The sequence below is a fragment of the Equus quagga genome, chromosome 2, assembly GCF_021613505.1.
Source record: "Equus quagga isolate Etosha38 chromosome 2, UCLA_HA_Equagga_1.0, whole genome shotgun sequence".
NCBI lineage: Eukaryota > Metazoa > Chordata > Mammalia > Perissodactyla > Equidae > Equus > Equus quagga.
In genome coordinates, this window is record NC_060268.1 from 123,923,790 (window position 1) to 123,950,400 (window position 26,611).

The following is a 26,611-nucleotide window of genomic DNA, read 5'->3' on the forward strand; positions in this document are numbered from 1 at the left end:
GGAGAAGATTTAGTTCTTTTGGACTGAATGTTAAAGACGTATGGTTTACTCACCGTGAATGTATCTCTGGGTTGGGCCATGTTTACTCATAACTGAGTCCAGACTGATGACTTGGCCTTCTTCCCTTTAAATAAGCTTTGAAAGCCATGCACATGTGAAACACCTTTAAAAATTTCTTTACTTACAACATCCAAAAGAAACTGTTTCAATTCCTAGCTTGGTATGTTGCTTATTTGGTAATTTTTTTGTTAGCCTGATTTTAGAAAGTGTATTTGGTTTTTATTTTTGTCCAGATCAACTTTCTTCTCCTTCTAGAAAATTTCAGAGAAGTTTCCCACGAAAGTTAAGCTTCACACACCTTTTTCTTCCCCCTCTTTCGTTTGATTGTTTCTCCTTTTTGTTGTTGTTAAGGTAGTTTTGGGTTTTTTTTGGGGGGGAGGCATTGTTTGCCAAGGTTTCAAGTTTATAGTAAGAGGTGAGGCAACGTTGATCTTGGCAGAACAGCACAAAGCCAGTAGAGTCATTAAGTGACGCAAGCTTTTGATTTTTTTTTTCTTTTTGTTAAAGCTCTCTGGCACAGCTGGCTATTCTAGTCACAGGGGAAAAGAGAAGAGAGTTTCTGAAGTTCTGGATGGAATGATAGAAGATGTTTGAGACATATTAAAAAAATAGCAGCTGCAACAACAACAGAAGTACCGTATAATTCAAACAAGCTTCTTAGTTTTGTGGGATCCATGTTAGTTGCTTAGAACCTGAGTTTTTACTTCAGAGGATGATGGGACAAGGAAATAGAAGGCAAGAAGGTTGCGTTGGATTCTTGCTTATCTGTCTGCCTCTCCTTCCAGTTGGAAGAATCTTCAATCCACAAGAAGCATTGTAAACAAGCCTAACGAACACGTCCTACCCTGATCTGGATACTGTTGGAGTTGAGGATTACAGCCAGTTCACCAGGATTTTATGGAGGCAGTTCAAGAAAAATAGAAGGAAGCAATAACTTAAGGATTTTTCTGTTTGTATTAGTCCTGTGCTATGTTAAACTGTGGACATTATTTGGAACAAGTAGGAGACGGCTCTGTCATGTGGATCTAAGAAGATACCTGAGTTCCTTGAGCTACATATATGATGTTTGGAAGGTTATAAACTCAAAATCTTTCAACATAAATTCATTAAATTCTGGATTATCTTTCTATTAAGGACTTCACCAGACAGAAACTCCCTCCCCAAAAGATACAAAACCTTCTCTGTGTTTTCAGACTAAATGTGAACAATAATGTCTTGGAAGAGAAATTATTTTTCAGGAGGCCGTGGTAGTGTCCAAGGGATGTTTGCACCTCGAAGCTCAACCTCCATAGCCCCTAGCAAAGGCCTCAGCAATGAGCCAGGGCAAAACAGCTGCTTCCTCAACAGTGCCTTGCAGGTAAGGGTAATTTCTTTCCTTTTGGTGGACTTTGACTTTTAGTTGCTGATGCTGTATTTCTGATAACTTTTTTTTTCTTTCTTTTTTTTTTTTGGTCAGGAAGATTGGCCCTGAGCTAACATCTGTTGCCAATCTTCCTCTTTTTGCTTGAGGAAGATTGTCACTGAGCTAACATCTGTGCCAATCTTCCTCTATTTTGTATGTGGGATGCTGCCATAGCATGGCTTGATGAGTAGTGTGCAGGTCTGCCCCCTGGGATCTGAACCAGCAAACCCTGGACTACCAAAGCAGAGCATGTAAACTTAATCACTATGCCACCAGGCCAACCCCTGGTAACTCTTTTAAATATAATACTTGGCAGTCTGTTTGAGGTTGGCAGCTTGAGATCCTTTTTTAAGTTTATCCGTGTGATCTTAGGCAAGTCACTTTATCTCTTTGAGTGTCAATTACCTCATTTATAACAAAAGGGATTAATTATGATAGTAGAAGTAATAACTGTAACTACTACTACTTACCTGCCTAAAGGGAGGTGCATGGACTAGATGATCTTACTACTTTTTTATTTACTTTTTTCCTGAACAGTCTCTATTGTTTCCTTTTTTTCTTTTTGAGACCAATGTCTTATCACCCTGATTGTTTTTCTCTAGTATAAAAAGCAAAATTCTTTCAACGAGTCAAAGACCTTCAGGTTTATCATTCTTGTCTCATAATATTCAGGCTCTTAGCACACACACTGAATGGAGTTCACTTTTTGACTGTCTACTTCATCTCCTTCCTCTAAGCTCTCCTCCAGTGGCTCATGATTGGTGTCTGGTCAGACATGCTTGAACAGAGCAAGTGGAAAGTAAAGTCCCCTAAGGTGATTATCTACTCCAGATTTTTCCCTTTTGGTGTTGCTTACCATCTTAGTGGTCTCAGAATCCCAAAGCTTCCTTTCTGTCTGCCCGTTCTGCCTAGTGAGGCTTGTAAGAGTGTTAGGTTCATCCCTCTTGGCCTAACTTTCAAGTAATTACTTTCTCCTCTTTTCTGCTTTTCAGAGTAAAAGTAAATGAAATTTGCCATCCAAGATAATTATGCTTGGGTGAAATACTAGTTTACCCTCACATGTAATGAGAAAATAAGTTGCCGTGAGAGAAGAAGAAATAAGAAATGTATTTAGTGTAAAAGCACCGGACTTAGGGCTGAGGAGACCTGGTTCTATTTCTAGCCCTTCTGTAGACTAGCCTTGTGATCTTGTGCAGGTAATAGTGTTTCAGTTTCTTCGTTCATAATGCAAGAATCTTGTCAAGATTATTTATGTAGTAGAAGTTTCATACTCTCTCTCACTTTTCAAAATTTCTATTTGAAAACGTTAAAAAAAATCCTATGCTGTCAAGCCTATAAGAAGAGTTTAAGTACTTTCCCTAGTTACTAGTACAAATTTCATGCAGTTGGATGGGCTTAGTTAGGTTTTTTTTCCCCCAGATGATGCATATTAGGTTTTTGAGTGACTTTGTGTAGACAAATAATACTTTTATAATTTAGAAGCAGGCAAGATAGGGTATTGATGTAGGTGTGTGTGTTTACCTTCTGCCTCACCATAGTCCTGTTTTTATAATTCTGTTTCTTTCTATATGTTTTATTATACTGTCAGTTGAAACAATGATATTTATGACTTTCTGTTCTAATTTCCAGTGCCATATGGAAGACATACTATACATACATACATATATATGTTTCTTTATCCATATTTAAACATTGAGTCATTGATGGTTTTGGAGTACCTATTATAATCATGTTACAAGTTGAAAATAATTGTTTCTATGAGCTAATATTCTAACTTTTGATATGAAAGCTGTGTTTACCACAGATGTGTTAAACCCATTACATTTATTATAAAAAGGTGTGACTTGTTTGGGAGCATAGTGTGTTTCAAAGAACTTTTGGAATATATACCTTGAGATACCTAAGTAAGAAGAAGCTCCAGAGGTGTGCTGTGAATCTGGGGCTCCAGAGTGTAGTGCCTTTTCCTATATGATGGCATTTAAATGTTTTCCAGGCAACAGGACCTTTGTAAGGCATTATGCTATATATTATGCCATTTCTTTTTTAACTAAAGCCCATAGTCTATTCAGATTCCCTTAGTTTTTACCTAGTGTCTTTTTCTATTCCAGGATATCACATTTACATTTACTTGTCTTGTCTGCTTAGGCTCCTCTTGGCTGTGACAGTTTCTCAAAATTTCCTGGTTTTTGGTGATCTTGACAATTTTGAAGAGTACTAGTCAAGTATTTTGTAGAATGTCCCACTATTGGACTTTTTCTGATGTTTTTCTCATGATTAGACTGGGGTTATGGGTTTTTGAGAAGAAGACCATAAAAGTAAAGTTCCATTTTCATTACATCATATCAGGATTACATGCTATGAGCATGATTTATCACTGTTGATATCACCATTTTTTAAATTCTGTTAACTTAAGGACATCATACCACTCTCAGAGAGGTCCAAAAATTGAGAAATCTGGCAAAGATAAAATTCCACACTGCAATTAAAGCTTCTGAATAAGTTTTAAAATATTCTTGCTTTTCTTATGTGGACCATTAAAATAAACCCTTACTCTGCAGCTTTTAACCCATAAATTTCCTCTTCAGGATCACATTGGATGTATGTCGTACCATATTTTCTCTTGTGACCTTCATTCATGTTCAGATCAATGTCTTTTTCAGAATATGATCATCTCTCCCTCTTGTTAGATACCTTACTTTTTTGACATTTGTTTTAATATACTAGAATGAACTTTTCTCTTGGGAATAAAGATATCTTCTGCAGTCATCATCTGTGTTTGCTTGAACTCTTGAATTTAGAATTAAATGGTGGCTTTTTATAGAGTAAGGAAGTATTTTCCCTTTTTCACCAGGTTTTATGGCACTTGGACATCTTCCGACGTAGCTTTAGGCAGCTTACAACTCACAAATGCATGGGAGATTCCTGTATCTTTTGTGCTCTCAAGGTAAGTACTTCAAATTTGTTTCTTCTCACTACCATTAGGTTGCCAAATGATCAATATTGAGGTGGTTTGGTTAATCAGAGTGGTGCTAAGGAGTTTATTACTGAGTCATCTGCCTGTGTTTTAGTGCAAAGGATGAGTATGATTAGTTTTGCTTGCTTTAGAGAATTACTACTTGGCTTGGGCAGAATGTTTTTCTCAACCTTTTTGCCCATACACAGCTCTATTTCATGTGATAGGATATGATTCAAATATGCTTAGATTTTGAGTATTTACCTGAAAAACTAATTCTAAATTTTCATTTTGAAAGAATAAACAACAACTATTTTTAATGGAATTAACTATTATCTATTAAAGTTAAATTTAGCAACAAACTCTTCCTGAGAAAAGCCAGTACTAAAATTTTCCTATTCCCTAATGTTTCCCATGATTACATTTAACAGATTATTTATAGCAGTTCTCTACCTCATAATCTGACTCCATGTTTTTCATTTTTTAATAAAATGAAACTGAAGATTCATGTAGAGACACAGAAAACGGCCTAAAGTGAGAGATTTCTGACTCAGAGATTTTAGATATACTGCTAAAGAGGAAGAACTAGGATGTATATAGGGTCTTGCATTACTTTATTTGCTTTTCCAACATGTAGCTTCTCCATGTGTTCTTGGTCCGGATATACAATGGATTATATGTGGTTGGATGAGTCTGCTTGAGTTCTGAGTAAGCTTCCAGAGTCGTTTATCAGTCTCATGAAGTCTGAATTCTTGGTTTGTCACAGACGTGCTTGGATGTGATCATTATATGTTTAGTTGCTTTTACATATTAGAGTAAGAATTGTGACCAAAAATTCGAGGAGAATTTTCTAGTTATGTTGGTTATTTGCAACAACTGACTCAAAACGATTTTTTGACGGGCATCACTTTGGAATTTTAAGTCCATGATTGGCAGATATCTTTTTATTTTATTTATTTTTTTTGTGAGGAAGATTGGCCCTGAGCTAACATCTGGACCAGTCCTCCTCTACTTTATGTGGGACACCGCCTCAGCATGGCTTGATGAGTGGCACTAGGTCTGTGCCCAGGATCCAAACCTGTGAACCCAGGGCTGCTGAAGCAGAGCTTCGGAACTTAACTACTATGCCACTGCGCTGGCCCCTGGGCAGATATATTTATTTTTTAATTTAATTTTATTTTTTTTGAGGAAGATCAGCCCTGAGCTAAATCTGCTGCCAATCCTCCTCTCTCTCTCTCTCTTTTTTTTGCTGAAGAAGACTGGTCCTGAGCTAACACGCATGCCCATCTTCCTCTACTTTATATGTGGGACACCTACCACAGCATGGCTGGCCAAGCAGTGCCATGTCCACACCCGGGATCCGAACTGGTGAACCCTGAGCCACCGAAGTGGAATGTGCACACTTAACCGCTGCGCCACTGGGCCGGCCCCTAGGCAGATATCTTTAAAAAGAGATAACTGAGTCTTCTGAACTTTTTGCCACTTGGGTCACAAACATCTTTTTTCTCCACTCTTTCTTTGGAACCATTATAACTTTTAGCAAAATATAGAATATAAATTGTTGATTAATTGGAGAGTTTAAATATGAAAGTTTATTAAAACCAGATCTTTTACAAGATGTAACATTTCTGACTATGCCCATTCAGACAGAAGTCCATCCAAAAGAGTATTTGGCTTGATTCTGAAAGGTACATTGCTATTAAGTATCTAATTTTAGATAAACAAGAAATATAATAGTCCTTTGGTCATCAAGTTTGAGGGAAGTCTGGTTCGTGGCATTAAAACCAAAAAACTAAGGCAAGATACTTGCTAGAGAGATTTGAATCCTACAGGAATTTCTGGTAGAAGAATCTCCTGAAACTGGAAATTCTTAGCTGTACCAGGGAGGGATGATAGAACTTATATGACCCCCTGACATGCCTTTTATTAGTCAGGATTGTGCCATACTCTTTATCAACCCAGGTGGGACTCTGGAGAACTAGCTGTCACAATCTTTTTCTGTTTCATTTTCCAAAGGGACAAATTGTTATTTTAATGTAAATCAGTATCGTTGTATAAGCCAGAGAGATGAAGAAAACCAACCACCAGACTTTATGGGACATCCTCTGAGACACCCAAGTACAGAAAATAAGTCGTTTTTTAACCTGTAGGTACTGAGGATGTATCTTGGGACTCTTTCAGAGAAGCAATTGCTTATGATAGATAGGTAAATGGGCTTAGGGGATCAAAGGCTGTATTCTGGGTCTTCATAACTCTGAAGTTGTGTTGGAATTCTGATATCTTTACTCATCACATCACCGCTTGATCTATTCGTTAGATTTCTTTTCCTTCAATGACTCTTTTATTACATTGGGAGTATATTAAAAATTTGATTTTTTCCTCAAGTGCTTTTCAATCCCTCAGCACTATATAAATATAAATAATTAGGCTCTAGGTTACACAAAGTTCATGTTTTAGGTGGCACTGTTAGCAGTCTTCTAATTATGGTGTGCTTAATTTAAAAATTATAAATAGACTTATAATGCAGATGGATTAATTTGACAGTACGGATGAGCTGAACTTGGTTCTAATAACTGAGAAATTTAAATTTCTAGAATGGCCATAGTTTCTAAGAGATATTCCTTTCATCCAGACTGGAGGGCTTTATTTTCTGAGAGAACACAGGGATGATGAGTGTATAGAAGAGTAAACCTGGGATGGACCAGCAGCACCTGGATCTTCCCATAGGATATCTCTTTTGTTCCCTATTTTAAAAATATTTTTATAAATATGAAAATAATACAATTCATCATTGAGCTAGGTTCTAGTCAGTATAATAAGATAAGAAAAACAAAGGAAAGATAAAGATTAGAAAGGAAGCAACAAAGTTGTCATTATTTGCGGGTGATGTGATTGGCTATTTGGATAAATCCCAAAGAGGGGCTGGCCTGGTGGTGCAGCGATTAAGTGCACACATTCCACTTTGGCGGCCCAGTTCTCTGATTCGGATCCCGGGTGTGGACATGGCACCGCTTGGCAAGCCATGCTCTGGTAGGCGTCCCACATATAAAATAGAGGAAGATGGGAGGAAGATGGGCACGGATGTTAGCTCAGGGCCAGTCTTCCTCAGCAAAAGGAGGAGGACTGCCAGCAGATGTTAGCTCAGGGCTAATCTTCCTCAAAAACAAAAACAAAAACAAATAATCTACTGATAATTTCAAAATCAGTAAGAGAATTTAGCAGGTTGTTGCCAATAAGATCAAGATATAACGTTCAATTGCATTTAGCAGCTAACAGAAAGTACAATTTAAAAAGAGCTTTTTATAATAGCAACAAAGTATATAAAGTAGATATAAATAAATCTTACAAAAAAGATGTAAGACATTTGTGTAAAACCCCCACAGAGATTCCGTATAATAAGTAATCATAAAGTGAACATCCTTGTAGCAGCTCTTGAGGTGAAAATAGAACGCTGCCAGTACCATAGACATTCTCCTTCCCGCCTTTCTCAGTGACATCTCCTGCCTTCTCCCAGGGGTTACCACTTTCCTAATGTTTGTGGCAATCACTTCCTTATTTTAGCTGATAGTTTTACTACCTATGTATCCATATTTAAACAATCTAATTTAAAAATGACCTGTTTTTGAAACTTTGTTGTAAATGGAATCACTCTGCATAAACTTGTGTGTATGTGTGTCTTTAGCTCAGCAATATGTTTATAAGATCATCATGTTGTGTGTGGGTTGAGTTTGTTCATTTTCATTATTTTATGGTATTTCATTGTGTAAATAAAGGACTCTTTATCCATTCTGCTGCTGGTAATCATTTGGATTATTTCCAATTTTTTACTTAATTTAATTATTTTTTTATTTTTTCATTGTTTTTTAAGATTGGCACCTGAGCTAACATCTGTTGCCAATCTTTGTTTTTTTTTCTTCTTCTTCTTCTCCCCAAAGCTCCCCACTACATAATTGTATATTCTAGTTGTAGGTCCCTCTGGCTGTGCTATGTGGGATGCCGCCTCAGCATGGCCTGATGAGCAATGCTAGGTCTGTGCCTAGGATCCAAACCAGTGAAACGCTGGGCCGCCGAAGTGGAACGTGCAAACTTAACCATTTGGCCACGGGGCCGGCTCCATCCAGTTTTTTATTTTTTATGAACAATATTGCCAAGAACATTGTTGTACATATCTACATATGTGTATACATTTCTTTTGCATACATGCCCAGGAATGGATGTGCTGGATTGTAGGATATTTATATCTTCAACTTTTTTAGGTAAGGCCAACTGTTTTCCAGTATATCCACATGTTTTCCAATGTGGCAGTATTAATGTATACTCTGACCAGCAGATTTTTCCTGAAAGTTGAGAAAATTCAATTCTGAACTTTATATTACAAACAGTGAAGAACAGACAGAACATTCTTGAAGAAGAATAACAAAATGAGCAACTTGCCTTTTGTGTTAGAGTAGGCTAAGTTATGTTGTGGTAACAAACTAAAATCTCAGTGATAAATATATAAAAGATTTATTCTCATGCACATTACTTGTCCACTGTAGGTTAGTAGGAAAATCCTACTTATAGTCACTCAGGAACTTAGGTGCCAAAGCTACAAGCAAGTTGAATATTACTAAGCCAGAGAGAAAAAGAGCTCTGGAGGGTTTTGCACAAGCAATTAAATGTTCAGCAGGTCACTTCTGTTCACAACTCATTGACCAGAGCTAATCATATGGTGCTAATCACAAGGGGGCCAGAAAGTGTGATCCTGTCATAATCCTTGGGAGAGGGAAGAACCAGAAATATTTGGGAAACAGTACTAGTGGTTACCATACTTTATCAGATATCAAGACTTATTATAAAACTGTAGTAATTAAGACAAAGTGAGGGGTCGGCTCCGTGGCCGAGTGGTTAAGTTCACACGCTCCCCTGCGGCGGCCCAGGGTTTGGATCCTGGGCGCGGACATGGCACCGCTCGTCAGGCCACGTTGAGGCGGCGTCCCACATCCCACAACTAGAAGGACCTGCAACTAAGATATACAACTATGTATTGGGGGCGGGCGGTTTGGGAAATAAAGCAGGAAAAAAAAAAAAAGATTGGCAACAGTTGTTAGCCCAGGTGCCACTCCTTAATAAAAAGGAAGATTGGCAACAGTTGTTAGCCTAGGTGCCAATCTTTAAGAAAAACAAAAAAGACAATGTGGTATCAACACAGTATGACTACTCAATGGAATAAAATCAAGAGTTCAGAAACAGACATGTGGAAACTTGCCTTTTGCCCTGTGAATCAAAGGAGTAAGTGGTGCTTAGATGATTGGTTATCCATATAGAAAAAAAAGGAAATTAGATCTCTACCTCATATTATACCAAAAGTAAGAATTTCACATGGATTAGGAACTAAATTGTGAAAGATAAAATGTTTACAGTATTAGAAGAAAATATGAGAGAATATCATGACATCAGGGATAGAGAAGATTCATTAAATAAGACATGAAACATACAAAGTTAAAAAATTGATATGTTTTACTATAGAAAACTCAAGAACTACTTTTCATCAGAAGACTCCATAAAGAGAGTAAAGGACCCAGCCCCGTGGCCAAGTGGTTAAAGTTCTGCGTGCCTCACCTTGGCAGCTCAGGTTTGTCGGTTCACATCCTGGGTGCAGACCTGCTCTACTCACCAGCTGTGCTGTGGAGGTGTCCCATATATAAAAAAATGGAGGAGGATTGGCATAATTGTTAGCTCAGGGCGAATCTTCCTCACCAGAAAAAAATAAAAAAGAGTAAAGACACAAGGCTACAAACTGGAAGAAAATACCTACAATATATATAACCAAAAAAGGATTGGTAATCAGCATAGAACTCCAGAGAAGAACTCCTATAAAGAAAAAGTAAAAGATAAAGGAGTCAACAGGAAAATGGGAAGAAGACATAAACAGACATTTCTCAGAAAAAGAAACCCAAATGACCTTTAAACATGTGAGCGATGCTTACCCTCTTTAGCAATCTAAGAAATGTAAATTAAACCATACCCTTCAAATTAGTAGAAATTTAAAAATTGGGTAAAATTGGGGGCTGGCCTCATGGCCGAGTGGTTAAGTTTGCACGCTCTGCTTTGGTGGCCCAGGGTTTCACCGGTTCGGATCCTGGGCATGGACATGGCACTGCTCATTAAGCCATGTTGAGATGGTGTCCCACATACCACAGCTAGAAGGACCCACAACTAAAATATACAACTATGTACTGGGGGGATTTAGGAAGAAAAATCAGGGAAAAAAAAGAAGATTGGCAACAGTTCTTAGCTCAGGTGCCAATCTTTAAAAAAAAAAAGATTAAAAAAATTGCGTAAAATTGTTACCTAAAAGGTAGAATAATGAGAACGAACTTAGATGCTAGTTGGAATATAAACTGATGCCACTACTTAGAAAAACAGTTTGTCATTACGTTTGTCAAGTAAAATTGAACTAGCATATACCTTGTCACTCAGTAATTCTACTCCTAGATATACACTGTAGAAAACTTCCTTGTGCATACATACCAGAAGATATATTTGAGAATCTTTAAAGTAGCATTTTTTGTGATTATGGGAAAATGGAAACAACCCATTCCAACTATAGCAGCATGGATTCAAAAAACTATGGTTTATTCCCAGAGTAAAATACTATATAGTAGTGAAAATGAATAGGCTGCAGCTACATATATCAGCTTGGATTAATGACAAAAATATTACATTGAATGAAAAAAGCAAGTCACAGAAGATTACATAAACTGTGATTTCATTTATATACAAATCAGAAACAGGCAAAACTAAACAACATTTTTCAGGGATACATACATGTGATAAAACTGTTGAGGAAAAGGGAATGATTTTCACAAAATTCAGGATAGTAGTTGCTTCTGAAGGGTGAAGAGGGGAAGATATAATCAATTGAAGAGTCTCAAACTCATTATTAATTTTTCCATTTCTTGGGGCTGGCCCAGTGGCATAGTGGTTAAGTCTGCGTCCTCTACTTCAGTGGCCCACGGTTCGCCGATTTGGATCCCAGGCACAGACCTAGCACCGCTCGTCAAGCCAGGCTGTGGCAGCACCCCACATAAAATAGAGGAAGATTGGCTTGGATGTTAGCTCAGTGACAATCTTCCTCAAGCAAAAAGGGGAAGATTGGCAACAGATGTTAGCTCAGGACCAATCTTCCTCATATACACACATATAAAAAAAATAAGTAAATAATTTTTTAAAAACCCTGTAATTAAAAAAAATAATTTTTCCATTTCTTAAATTGTGTCGTGGGCACATGGCATTTATTTATTGTTCTTTGGGTGTATGTACACATCATGTTTGTTCTTTTTTTGAAGGATGACTTTTATTATCAATATGGAAAAATACTGCAATCATTCTGGAAACTACACTGAAGTGTAAAGAGTAAAACTGAAAAACTGCCTGAATTCCACCACAGAGATTGTCATTTCTCTTTATGCCTCCACTCTGGTCTATGATAGTTCTAGTAATAAGTGTTTTTGCTCACTGTTTTAGCAAAAAGAGTATTTTTTTTTTTTTGCAGACCTGTAAATTGCCTCTCTATCTCTAGTATCTTCCTATTTTATTTGTTCTAACCTAAGAATACCCTGGAATGCTATTTTGAAGTTACTCTCTTCTTATAACCTTTAAGTGGCTCCCAATTGTCTCTTAAATCATTAAAAAAATGCATGATTATAGACATTTAAAAAACTAATTTCACACTTTCTTTTACCTTCCTTTCCTTCCCCAGGCACTCTCCATTTCAGCTGTGATAGCAGATGGTGCACTTGCTATGCTGGCCTCTTAGATATTGCAGATGTCATTCACTTTGCCTGGATTCTTTGGCACCCAAAACAATAACAACAATAAACAAAACAGTAACACATCCCTTTTAAACCAAACCACATCCACCTTTCAAAACTCCACTTAAGAAATTTATCTTCTGATAAATTTGATTTTTTAAAATGAAGTTTTAAAAATACTTTCTCTATCTGGATCCATGATTGTTCAACTTAGAAGTGTTTATCATGGCTGGGTGAATTTTTAGGAAGGTGGCTCAACCTTTTTTCCTTCTTGGTGTTCCTCATAGTACCTGGACCACAGTATAAATACTTAACTTTTCTGAGTTCATGTATCCTTTTAGTAGTTCCTGGATTTTAGTTATGGAGTTTTGGATACTTGCCTTTTCCTTCTCTTTTTCTTTTTGTCTTTTATGCTCTCTCTCACTCTAGTCCTGTTTAATATTTTCATATTGTGACTTTTGGTTTCACATGTTTTTTTAGTAGGTGTACTAATCTAGGCCTTTCTGCTTTATTTAGTAAGGGAAGAGTGAGATGTGAGTGTGTATTTGCGGGGGGCGGTGTGAGTTTATGGTGGGAAAGATCTGCTGAAGGAAGAGTGAAAGCCTGGGATTCTGTCAGCAGAACAGTCATCTGGTATCCTGTAGTTAAGTTACATGTTAAGTTTGTGGCATCCCAGTGTGGATGTAATTCTATATATTTGTTTTTCTGTGAGTGTAATTATATATATTTTCTCTCTTTTTTTTTTGCTGCCTCCTATTTAAAAATTAGAGGAATGTTAAGTGAAGCTAATAACTCATTTTTGCTCATACTTCGTGTCTGTTTGTATTCTTTAATGCTGAGTTTGATATGTAAAATTATTTCATAGGTTTTTTTTCAAAACAGGAAACTCCACAATTCCTGAATTTGAAGTACTCTATAAAAGCTTGCCAATTCTATAAAGTCAGAATTCTTTATGTTGGAGCATAATTGTTTAGTTCTAGAACCCACTATTAAGGACAAAAGGAAACACAAACATCTTGCTAAATGAATCAGAAACTAGCCGACTTTCCCTTAAGCTGATGTTTGGATGAAGGGTTTGCCCTTCTAAGTCTAGCTGAAAGATATGTATCCCTGCTCTTCAGTTTTTTACTTTACCTTGCACCAACCCTTAAAATGCATTTACTATTGGCCTTACACGAACACTTTTTGGTTCACGTCTTTGTTTAATATTTTTGCTTTTTTCTTCTGCTCTGTGAACAGCTATCAGTATTCCTGTGCCTCGTGATCTTCACCAGGTACCATAGTATATGTTTTATCCAGTCCTTATAATTGCTTTTTGGTGGTTTGTACACAATATTTATGATAATCCATTTCTTTTGGTCCTGCAAAACGTACTGGGTTTTTTTCTGTTACTTGATACAAAGTCCCTAAAGTAATTTCAGCCTCAAAATCTTGCATGTAAATTATTAATGATGGCTTTCATTAAAAAGAATTTGTGTCAGTGTATCTTTCTGCTTACTTTGAACCACAATGCCTTTCAACTCTGACTTAGCAAACAGAAGAGATTTGTGTGCTAATTTCCCTGTTCCTTCTAAAACCCGAAATTTATTCCTATGTGGTGTTACTAAAATATTTTCCAAACCTAAACTATTGTCGTGCTTATAGTCCAGAACTCTTATTTATTATTCATCTTGAATTTGCTCTTACACCCCGAGCCCCCAGAGTATAACTTTACTGTGGAGTTGGCTTATTTATCTCTGTCCAGGGGAGGAAATCCGTCCACTGTACTTAGTATGCCACAAAGATTTTGTTCTCCTTCCAGGGATTGTACTAGAGGCTTTGGAGTGCCAAGTTGTAGGACAGAGTGTTTTTTGTTATAGGCAAAGAAGAATGCTGCATTGATTGATTAAATTCAACAAATCTTCTCAGTTAGTAATTTTTCTTTTAAGAATGCTAGTATAAGGCTTAAAAGCTGGGAATGGTGGTGGTGGGGGTGGGTGGGAGGAAACAGGGTTTTGTATGTAAGGTGTGCTGAAATGTAAGTCTGTATTGTTAGAGCAGTAAGACTGTTCTAAAGGAGCAGGAAAGTCTGTGTTCTGCTGGTAGCCCACTTGTTAATTAAGGGGAAATTTGAGAGTTCAAGGAACAGATACCTCAATATATATATATTTTTTTGGTTGAGGAAGATTGTGGCTGAGCTGACATCTGTGCCAATCTTCCTTTGTTTTGTAAGTGAGACACTGCCACAGCATGGCTTTATGAGCAATATGGAGGTCTGTGCCTTGGATCCGAACCCGTGAACCCTGGGCTGCCAAAGCAGAATGTGTGAACTTAGCCAGTACAGCACCGGGTCAGCCCCTCACTATTTTTTGACTGTGTACCAGTTAGCTGTTCCTGTATTGGGTACTGTAGCTTAAGTTTAGGGAGTAAAACATATAGGAAATTACTCATCATTCATTATCAATCCTGTCCTTTTTTTTGTAGATTATAGGAATGGAAGGATCTTCATTGTCTTGTAGTCATGGCCAGTATAAGAGACGAGTAAATCAATTATCCTGGACTGACTATTTAAATCAGGAAATTAGATTTCTAGTTTATTTCCTGGAAATTTAAGCTAGTAATAAACAGCCCTCATGTAAGGAAGGTGTGTCCTTATGTCTAATGCACATATCATCTACTTGAGTTGAACTTCCTTGTTTTGCTTACCTATGGGACATGAACATATTTGTGTGGTCTTTTGGTTAACCTTTCTTACTCTTGAAGTCCTATTAGGCTGTACCTAAATATTCTCAACTAATTTAACTATTGACATAACTTGAATAGTATAAAATTGAGTCTTTTGTCCTTTTTAAAATTTTACATGATATTCAAATAGAAGGGTATGACGGCAAGGAAAAATATAGTAGATCATCATGATTCTTTCCTTTCCAGAGTTTATGGCAGAACCTGAAATTTATACAATCTCAAAATCTTTGTGCATGTCCAGAAGGGTCCCCCTTTTCATTTCCCCTGTGGGGTAAGTGGTTATAGTATTGATTCTCAAAATTTGATTTGAATACTGGTGGTAATATATAAGGTCCTACATTTTTTTTTAACGATTGGCACCTGAACTAACATCTGTTGCCAACCTTACTTTTTCCTTTTTTCTTTTCTTCTTCTCCCCAAAGGCCCCAGGTACATAGTTGTATATTCTAGCTGTAGGTCCTTCTGGTTTTGCTATGTGGGATGCCACCTCAGCATGGCTTGATGAGCAGTGCCATGTCCATGCCGAGGATCCAAACTGGTGAAACCCTTGACCGCTGAAGTGGAATGCGTGAACTTAACCACTGGGCCACGGGGCCAGCCCCCTGCTACATTTTTTATCTTGGCAAAAAGTAGCAAATTGACTATGATATTTTGTAAAATTTAAACATTAGTTTATGGTTTCCCACTAAAAGTAGTATCATTCTCTGGTGAATTTGGCTTGTGTCTGCCTCTGTGTCTCTGTCCAGTGTCTTGAAGTCTTGATGTTTCTCTTTATCTGTGTCTCTGTTTGTGTGTATGTGGATGTCTGTCTGTTTTATAAAGGTAGCAGGAATGACTGTCTTAGATAGCTTATGATAGTCTTTAACTTCACCACTGCAAGTCCAAAGTATTGGATTATGAACTGAGTGCAAATAAAGCCCTAAACAGATGGGGAGATATGATATTGATAACTGAATTTAATTTTAAAAGACTGATATAGGATATGTGGATAATTTTCTAATCAGGAAGTCCAGAAGGTAGCTATTTTCAGACATAAGGTTATGTCTGAAACTAGGGAGAAACTAGCCAGCTATTCTCTGCCTTCCCCAATGTTGGAGCAAGAGTTTCTATTAAACTGACTGGATATTTGATGTTATTAAGGAATTATTGTTATCTTTTTCTGGGTGTGGTAATGATATTATGGTTATGCTCTAAACAAAAAGAATTTTTTTAGAGCCATATCCTGAAATATTTACAGATGAATAACATCTGTCATTTGCTTCAAAATGATCTGAGAGTGGGGTAAGTGGGTGGGTGGTACATAGGAAATGAGATTGATCACAGACTGATAATTGTTGAAGTTGGATTATAGGTACTTGGGAGTTTATGTGGTATTTTGTCTACTCCTGTACATTTGAAATTTTCTGCAATAAAATGTTAAAAATCCAATGTTATTGTTTGGGCTGCCCAAATGGTAAACATTTAGATACTCTTTCCCGTCTTGAAAGAGAACATTCAGCATTCTTTTGAACACAGAAAACTAGTGTGAAAGTTCTCTTTTCCAATGGTCAGCGACCTTCAAGGACTAGCTCCTTTATCTTCCTTTGAGAGAGTTGTGTTTACAAACAGGCTCAATTGGCCACATTTAGGTTTACAGTTTATTTAGGTTTATGGTTTCCAGGAGGTGTGGAGAAAAAGAGCGATTATGAGAGTTAAAATGATGAGCGATTTGGGAAGCCCAGATCAAGAGGAGAAACCGCTAAGAATTGAATTAGTAGCAGTGCATAAAGTGTGTCAGGCCTTTGCAGAGGTGTTGCTGGAGACATCTCAGGGATGAGTTGGACTCATGACTGGGGCACTTTCCAAAGACTTAAGGCCCATAAAACATGAAATTTAGTGACAGCCCTTCTCCTTGACCCCTATCTTCTCTACTCATGACTTCTTTTAGATGCACAATTAGGAAATCCTGAAAGATAAACAAACAGCTGTTCCCTGCCTAAAGACAAGAGCTATGTTTTAGAGGGAAAAAACTTAAGCAACAGCTGCATTTGTAAATGCCGAAGCACAAAGACTTTCTGTCTTTATGGCACTTCTTATTTACATGGTGTTTTACTAATCCAGATAATTATGTGTTCATCGGGGTAGAATTATTTGCTACTTGATCCAAGAGAAATGGGTGGGGAAGCACCTGCTTTTAGTTATTAAAGTCGTGTTGCTTTTGCACTACATCCAAGAAAACAGCAAACAGACAAAAAGTCACTTGCCTTTTCCTGAAAATGAAAAGGAATACCTTTGGTTTCACCCTGTGAAGAAGAGCAGAGAGAACCCTCAAAGGTGGGTTTTCTCTGTTTATTGAAATGAAACCATCAGAGACCCCACAGGGAAAAGTGATTCCTAGGTTTCGGTTCTTCCTGCCCTTTCTCCCTCTCTGCCATAGAACTCAGCAATTGGAAGAATACCAGTTTTTGTTCCTTATTGGTGCTACCACCTGTTCTTATTGCTGAACTAAATGTTCTTGGCTTTCTTTGCTGTGAACAGGATCTCCCTCTGGGAAAGGTGGGAGGAGGGTGAAAAAGGGAACAGGAGGAGGCCCGTTCCAGCCCTGTGCTCATGTGAGAGGGATACACAGAGGTTAGTGTGCTGCCCTAACAGAGGGGCTTTGTGCTACAGCTTCTTCCAGAGCTGCGGCTCCACAGATGCATGCTGGGCTAGCTCAGCCTGCTTCATCCCTGATACACTTGCTTCTTCCTGACAATAGCAGAGCAAGACCAATAACAATAATTAAAATAAGAAAATAAAGAAGATGCAGGCAGAGGCCATTCTGAATGCATTCAGATAGTCAGTATGCCTGGAGAAAGCTGCCTGTAATTAAGAGGTGAGAAAAGAGTATATCATGGGGAGGTTGGTGCTACTGAACGCAAGTGCCAGATCTGTTGTTGCATATCCACTGTGGATGCAAGCAGAGCTCTGACTAGGTCTTTCCCTTTCTGCACTAAACCTTTGTTATTTAGGTCAGGAGAAATCTGCCTCTCTTGAATAGGAGCAACAGAATAGAGAAGAGTTTTGTCCTTCCTACCCAGATCTGAGAGACTGGGAAGATAGCTCAAGGTAGAAACATTTCTGACTCAAGGCCCTTCTTCAGCGTAGGTCAGTGGCAGATAGGCTCCTTAGAAACCTAAAATGCTCCCAAATAGAATAATAACAATAGCTAACACTTAGATAGCACTTATCATGCTGCCAGGCATTAGTCTAAGATATATAGATAGACAGTTGGATAGAGATAGACATAACTTGGTTAATTCTTAAATAACCCTAAGAGGTAAATACTATTCTTAATCCTCTTTTAAAAGAGGAAACTGAAGCCTAGAGAAGTAAAGTAACTTGACCAAAATTATGTAGATCATAGGTAACAGGGCTGGGATTTTGAACCCAGATAGTGTGGTTCCAGAGTCCACGCTAACTATTACTCTATGCCATCTCTCAGTGGAGCCCTGTCCTTTCTCAAATGGGGTCATCTGAATTGCAGAACACAGAAAGTGATTTGAGTGACTATTTTCTTAATTCTGTCTCAAGGATGGTAACAACTAGTGCTATGCATAGAACAGAAGTTAATTCATTAGGAATGTTGATGCCTTAGAGTATTAAGGCTTAATTTTTGAGGAAAACCAGTTGAGAAAGACTAAAGGGGCTGTAGTTTGCAAATATCATATTTGTACAGTATAATCCTGGAACTAATTTCCTGTTGGTTTGTTTTGGGGAACCAGTTTTGGACTCTGGACAAAGGACCAAACCTCCTCCATCCATTGCTCTAGAGATGTAGAGCCTTTGTCAGCAGTAATGTCTTACCATTAACAATTGAGAAGAGCAGCAGTTTGGGATATGATAGTGAGGTGACTTTCTTTCAGCAAATCATCAAGTGGTCAGACTACCATTATTTGCAGAAGCAGTCACTGCTGCTTTTCCCACCTTCATTGTCTTTTGTTTCTCCACATTCCAAGTTTCAGAATCCCATAGGTCACTTGGCAGGTATCCATTTGCCCTCTGGGAGTGTTTAACTATGGACCTAGGCCTTTCCTTTTCTTTTCTTTTCTTTTTTTTTTTTTGCTTAAGGAAGATTAGCCCTGAGCTAACATCTGAGCCGGTTTACTTCCACTTTATATGTGTGTGGCTGCCATAGCATGGCTGACAAGTGGTGTAGGTACCCACCTGGAAACTGAACTCACAAACCTGGGCCACCAAACCAGAACATGCCAAACTTAACCACTGTGCCACAGGGCCAGTCCCCTAGGCCTTTCCTTTTGATCTAGTTGAAGAGGTCATTGATAGACATTCTTCCACTTTCAGCAACAAATTATGGAAGGTCGTGCCCTGCCTTTATCTGATCTTATAATAGGCTTGTGAAGAATTTCTAGGTTAGCTCAAAATAACATGGAGTAATTATAATAGATTCCCCCCCATCTCCTAGCTTATTAAATAATACTAAATATGTATTGCTGGTACTGCCTCCTCCACATCATAGAGAATCATTTTTAGGGAAATAATAGCAAGTTACGTAGTAAGTTTTTCTTGAGCTGCTGTGGGGATAGATGTTTAATATGTATGAAGAAAAACGATGCTAATGAGAGTAGAATGAGGAAAGCAGTTCTGACTTTAAATTAGTAGAATGAGATTTAGTACAATTTTGCTCTAACCAGTTATATTACCTTAAGAAAAATTTTCATCGTTTCTAGGTAATTCTTTATCTGCTTAAAAAAGGGTAGGGGACTTAATAATATCTTCCCTTAGTAAGATCTGCCCATATCACACGATTCATTCCTTTAAAACTAGTTATTGGCTGCCCTCTATATGCCAGCACCATTCTAGGTGTTGGGAGTAAAGCAGAGAAGTAAAAGACAAAAAGTTCTGTCCTCATGCTTATATTCTAGAGAGTGTAGTCAGACAATGAATAAGTAAAATATCTGGTATGATAGATGGTGGTAAGTGACACAGGGAAAAATAAAACAGATAAGGCTGGGAGGTTTGGAGAAGAGGTGGTGGAACTTGCAATTTTAAATAAAATAATCAGGAAATACTATATTGAGAAGGTAATATTTGGATAAAAACCTGAAGAGAATGAGTTACTGAGCTGTTGGTAGGTCAAGTAAGATGACCATTCTTGATCTATGACTAGGTTGATGGGGCCTCCTATTCTTAGATCACATAGGTAAGTTTAAAAAGTTAGGAAGTTAAAAAGTTCATTTCTGGTCTTATTTGTAAGTCTGAAAAATAACCCTGGGATTTTTACATATGAAGAAATTACTAACAAGAATTTCAAGCGAGTGACGTTCTTTGGCATGTTGACAATGGCATGTAACTCATTGTTGAGTGAGTTGTTTATCTGAGTGGTTTAGTGAGGATCTGGGCCACATGATGTCAAGGAGTACATTCTGACCTCTGTGGGGAAGGTCCGATACCACTTGAGAAGGACTCATCAAGTCAGGTGCCACTTGTTGCTACTCCTTGTTTCCATTCTCTGGACATCACATTCATCATTGTTTTAGATGTAAGTAAAGATGGAGAAGATAGATATGTTTAATTACTCCAAAATAAAAAACTGCTGCACGTAAAAGACACCAGAAGACTGGAAAAAGATACTTGCCACAGGACAAGACCGGTAAAAACTAAATGTAGTTATAAAGACTAAAATTAACCAGCCTGCCTTATCCCCATGATAAGGATTTCGGGAAATTTATTTATTTTCATGCACTGGTGGAAGTATAAGTTGGCATAGCCTCTTTACAATAGCAAAAAATTGGAGACTGCCAAAATGTCTGTCAATAAAGAAATGGATAAATAGATGTGGTATAATCACCTGATAAAATACTATACAGTAGGGAAAAGGAATGAACCAGGTCTCTCTCTCTCTCTCTATATATATCATTATGGGTAGATCTCAAAAACAATGCTGAATTTAAAAAAAATTAAAAGTCAGTGTGATACTTTTTACATAAACAAAAAACACACACACAAAAGTGTATTATGTATTATTTAGGGATATATACATACATACATATGTAAAAGTATTAAAAACAGAAGATTATGCAACAAACTCATAAGAGTGAGTGGCTGGTGAAGAGTGGGCAGTCTTAAGCAAGACTTTAGCTTTATGTGTGCATTAGAAGTAAGCATGATAGAAGGTTTATTTCTGGGTGTTAGACATGTAGGTGTTTGTTATATTATTCTTTGTACTTTGGGGCAATTTTAAACTAGCTGAACAGTTTAAAAGAAGGGGCCAAGTTTCATAGGATGAGCCCCCAGAGAATAATTTTCATCCATTTACATATAATTTATGCTTGTTGACTATAGACCACCTACCTCTATCTGTATCAGAAGAAATGAGGTAACTGCATTACATTAACACGTGAGGTTAATTGTCTCTCCTAATGTGTTCTTGATGGTGTCACATTCGGGTGGAAGAGCAAGGATTCTTATTAGCACAGAACATGCCCTTTACTCTGACTCTTGATTTTTTCCTTTTTTATTACTAATTGCAAGCATATCAACTCACGAGAAGTACATTTGGTTCCATAGCTATAAGCATGGAGATGCTAGCATGACAGATGGGGATGTGTGGAAGCTTCATAACAGCACTGTGCTCATTCCCTTGTCTAACCTCTTCCCTACAGGGAATCTTTAACCAGTTTCAGTGTAGTAGTGAAAAAGTGCTTCCATCTGACACTGTTCGCAGTGCTCTGGCAAAGACATTCCAGGATGAACAGCGTTTCCAGCTGGGAATTATGGATGATGCTGCGGAGTGCTTTGTAAGTGCTGGCCTCTGGCACTCTTTGATGTGGAGTGGAACTGCTGATAGTCTCCATCAGGGACTGGCTACTTTCCTGTGGTATTTACTGTGCCCCTTGTCTCTACAGTTACAATTAGGAATTTCCCTGGTTTCTCAGAGCTCTAGGGTGTCTCTTCTAATGCAGTATGAATTGCCTAGTGGGTTTATTCTTTTTTCTTCAAGCTTAGGGTAATTTTGTGCTTGCCATTGCATAAAACAGTGGCTCTCACCTTCAGAGGAGACAGGACTCATTGAAATATAAATTGCTGGGCCCCATCCCCTTGGGTTTCTGATTAAATAGGTCTAGAGTGAAGTCCAAGAATATCTAGCTGTAACAAGTTCCCAGGTGATGCTAATACTGATGCTGCAGGTCTGGGGACTGCACTTTGAGAACTCTTGCATTACTAAGGATAATTAAACAGAGAATAGCTGAATCCCTAGCACAAGTGTGATGTACTATTTAGATGGCTACATTGTTCCCTGGGACTTTTAGTAGAAGACCCTAACTCTTCTGAACTTGGTTCTATCCATCAATCTTCAAAAGACTCTCTGTGCATCATTAAAAACATCTGAGAGTCATATACGTCCCATTACAGGGTAAAGTGTACACCAAAATCAGAGGTACTCCTGAGAAACTGGATCATTGATATATTGCTGGTGGGAATGCAAAATGGTATAGCCACTCTGGAAAACAGTTTGGCAATTTCTTAAAAAACTATACTTGCAAACTACCATACAATTAAGCAGTTGCATTCCTGGACATGTATCCCAGAGAAATGAAAACTTATGTTCGTACAAAAACTTATACATGAATGCTCGTAGAAGCTTTATTTGTAGTAGCCAAAAATTGGAAACAACCCAAATGCCTTTGATGGGTAGATGATGAAACAAACTGTGGTACTTACATACCATGAATACTGTGCAGCAACAAAAAGGAATGAACTGTTGATTTACACAATAACTTGAATGGATCCAAAGGGATATACTGAGTGAAAAATATAATATCAAAAGATTATATACTATATACTATCCCATTTATATAACATTCTTGAAATAAAATTATGGAAATCAGAGAACAGATTAGTGGTTGCTAGGGGTTAGGGTTGGGTTTGGGTGGGTAAGGCTATAAAGGGCTAGCATGAGGGAGCCTTGTGGTGATGGAATAATTTTATATCTTGGTAGTGATTCCATGACTCTCTATATGGGTAAAATTGCATGGAGCTATACACACAAATGAGTGTGTGTAAAATTGGTGAAATCTGAAAACTCTGTATTGTATTGATGTCCATTTCCTGGTTTGGATATTCTACTATACTTATGCAAGATGTTATCATTGGGGGAAACTGAGTGAAAGGTACATGGACCTCCTGTATAATTTTTTTGAGACTTCCTATGAATTTATAATCATTTCAAATTAAAAAGTTAAAAAAAGTCAGGGTATTCCTACATTCTAGGAGAATTGCTGTTTCTCTGAGTAAACTGCCAACCAATTTGTACAATACATTTGTATTGTGATTTACTGCTTTTGTTCTTTGCCTATTAGGAAAATCTCCTGATGAGAATTCACTTCCACATTGCTGATGAAACCAAAGAGGATATATGTACTGCCCAACACTGCATCTCCCACCAGAAATTTGCAATGACTTTGTTTGAGCAGGTGAACCTTATCTCTATCTCCATCACTTCTTAGATTTGGGTACGAAAACAGTTAATGACTGTGGCTGCTTGGTTTTGCTTTTTTCTCCCTGGGCCTAGTGTGTATGTACTAGCTGTGGCGCCACTTCTGATCCACTGCCTTTCATCCAGATGGTGCATTACATCTCCACCACTTCCCTTTGGTGAGTCTTACAGGGTTTCCTGATGGTACTCTTAGGCACTCCTTTAGTTTGGGTTTTAACTGAAGGCATCCAAATAGCTTATATCCTTATTGCTGAGTCTATGCTATATGGTAGGAACCCAGAACAGTAGTTTTAACATAACCTGTATTCTCCTTCTTTCTCCTTCCGTCCCTCACCTTTTCTTTGGCTCAGTTCTGGCCAGCAAAGTGGGAGGAGGAATGGAGATTCTATGAGCTTTGGACTTGGGGACAGGCAGAGGTACCCAGTGTGTTTGTGGGACACTGAGGCTTGTTAGAACAAGAGGCTTTGGTATAGTGGGCAGAGGAAGTCAAACATGTGAGTTAGGAGTGAGCATGAATGATTTATTTGATTTAGATATATAACTCTATACAATTCCCACCATCATCCCACTTCCATTCCCCATCTTGAAGCAATCAGGCTATTTGTATGCTGGAAAGACGAGAAAAACCCTCACCAAGCATGTTTGGTGAGCTGCTGCAGAATGCCAGCACCATGGGGGATCTGCGGAACTGTCCGGTGAGTCAAGTCAGGGGTGGGGATTGGAGTGGTGAGGGGAACCCTAGAATTAGTAGAATTGAGGCAGAGCCAGTGGGAAACATGTCAAACTACCCTTATATATGTATTTCAGAGCAACTGTGGAGAGAGGATTCGGATTCGCCGTGTGTTGATGAACGCTCCACAGATTATCACGATTGGACTGGTGTGGGACTCAGACCACTCAGACTTGGCAGAGGATGTCATCCACAGCCTGGGCACTTGCCTTAAACTGGGTGATGTGAGTGTTAGTTACCTTTATCTCTGACTTAGAGTTCTTGTGTCTTAGTATTGCTCAAGAGCAGTGAACACTGAACACAAAGGTATATCCTAGATGACAAACATTATAGAGCTTTGGACAAATTATACTAGTGTATATGTGTTCACATACAGATGCATGCATGTATATGCTCACATACCTTCTTTGGGTGTGGTGGCAAAAGACTTTAGAAGAAAAGGGATGACCTTGGCCTTGAAAAACATGATGGGCAGAGCTTAGCTACTGATAAAAATCAAACAGTTTATAGAGTTGTGTGCTCTACTCATTGCTGGTTTATATCAGTCTAGAGTAGGGAGGTGTATTCAACCATGGGAGGTAGTAAGGTCAAAGAAGTGAGCAATGTTGACTACAGCTGCTATGGGAGGTGAAGGAGGTAAAAGTTGGTGACCTTAGCCCTAGAATACGAAATTCACAGTGAAGAACCAGTGTCTGTTGAGAAAGTAGTAAAATCACTTGGAAGAGAATTTAGTGGTTTAGTGATTTTCCATGTATCTGTTTAGGGAAATAGGGAAACAGACTTCAGATGTGATGGGGTCTTGACTTTATCAGGTCTGTGCCCTGGTGTAGGTACAGCCAGGGTTTCCTTCAGTTCAAGAGAAGAACCAGAAACTCTGTGGTTTTCTTTCTACTGGTTATTCTCTGGGATAGTTTTGTGACTGAGAAGATCTCCTGTTGTTTTTTAATGTCATTAAGCCACTAATGAAAATAAATGAACTATCTGAGATCTTGTTTTAGGTCTCCTTCCCAAGTAATCTCTGACATGAGTAGGCTATGCACAATAGAATCTCTTTTTTACAGATTTCTGTAGCCTACATATTCTGTACTGTTCTAGTTTTATTTTTATGATTGTTTTCTCAATCAGATAAGTTCCTCAAGGCAAGAATCTTTTTCTTCAAATTCTTTTTGTATGTCTCTTAGCACCTAGGACAGTCCTGGACATCTAGGAATTGAAATGCTGGTAATCAGCATGGCAGCATTGCTCCTCCTAAGGGCTTTCTTACCCACTACTTAGGGTATCAGCAGGAAATTTCTATTTGTGGTGCTAGGTGATAAATAACTTTTGAGACTTGAGAGTTGTTTTGTTTTATTTTTTCAACTTTCCTGCCTCCTCCTATGATAGGACCCAGCCAGAAAATATTATTGAAAGGTATGAAGAAATATCACCACCTTACCAGTTTACTGGCCCTATCTGTCTTGCTTTTCCCTACATTTTGCCTTTTTAGGTTCATTTCTGATGATTAATATGGACTAGCAAAAAAATTGTAGACTGAAGGGTGGAGAAGCAAGTCAGTACCTTAATTAAGAAATGATGGAGTCTGCTGAGAGAAGATGTGAGAGGGTTGAGTATGTGACTGTTCCTTTTCTCTTCTTTCCCAACAGCTGTTTTTCAGAGTGACAGATGACCGGGCCAAACAGTCTGAACTGTACTTAGTAGGAATGATCTGTTACTATGGCAAACATTATTCTACATTCTTTTTCCAAACAAAGATCCGCAAATGGATGTATTTTGATGATGCTCATGTCAAGGAGGTAGGAATATTCAAGCCCTTGTTGAAGCGTTCGGTGACTAAAACAAAAAACTGAGGATAATTATTTGTCTTCAGTGTTTCATTTTTATAATTTTGATGTCTGCCTGCTTATTTGTTGAATTTATGAGAGTATCAGTCTTGTCTTCCCCAATAGACAGCACGTTCCTTGAGGACAGCCTCAATATATCTTCTATTATTTTCTCTGAAGTGCATCACAGTTCTGTATTTATAGTTGACGAAGTATTTTTTTAATGTGTTAATTGGTTGATTTGAGTGAGAACAGTCTAATGCCTTGAAGTAGGTTATAAGGTTAGCACAAAGTTCAGAATTCCAAATCTTGGAATTATCAGTGGGTAATACTTTGTCTCAGGGTGGCTATAAAGTATTCTCTGATTGTTAGCTCCCTAAGGTGCTCTATTACAGCTTAACGTGTTTTGGGATAATATAGAGAAAATAGGGCTATGGTGATGTTTAAAGCTGGAAACTTGGTATTATCTAAACCACAGAGTCTTTGCTGAAGTAGTTTAAGTGATCTGCGTGAGTTAGGAAGCTTCTTGTGGTAAAGTTAGCAGCTAGGAGACTGCTGACTATAAGCTACACCAATCCATGGGCCTTAAAACCGTGTGTTCCACAAATAGGAAAGTCTCTGTCAAATTCCCTGACTCTCTTCATCTT

At 38.0% G+C, this 26,611-nt stretch overlaps 1 protein-coding gene across 1 annotated transcript in view; it reads left to right on the forward strand.

The window, feature by feature from the left end:
* Positions 1–459: 459 nt before the first annotated feature.
* The window catches only part of USP54 (ubiquitin specific peptidase 54), a 64,308-nt gene continuing 38,156 nt past the window's right edge, over positions 460–26,611 (forward strand). Inside the window, 8 exon segments of the mRNA XM_046652933.1 lie at positions 460–1,417; positions 4,314–4,406; positions 21,580–21,714; positions 23,278–23,391; positions 23,490–23,572; positions 24,004–24,109; positions 24,222–24,368; positions 25,788–25,937. Of these exon segments, the coding sequence (XP_046508889.1) occupies positions 1,271–1,417; positions 4,314–4,406; positions 21,580–21,714; positions 23,278–23,391; positions 23,490–23,572; positions 24,004–24,109; positions 24,222–24,368; positions 25,788–25,937 (975 nt within the window). The 5' untranslated portion in view covers positions 460–1,270.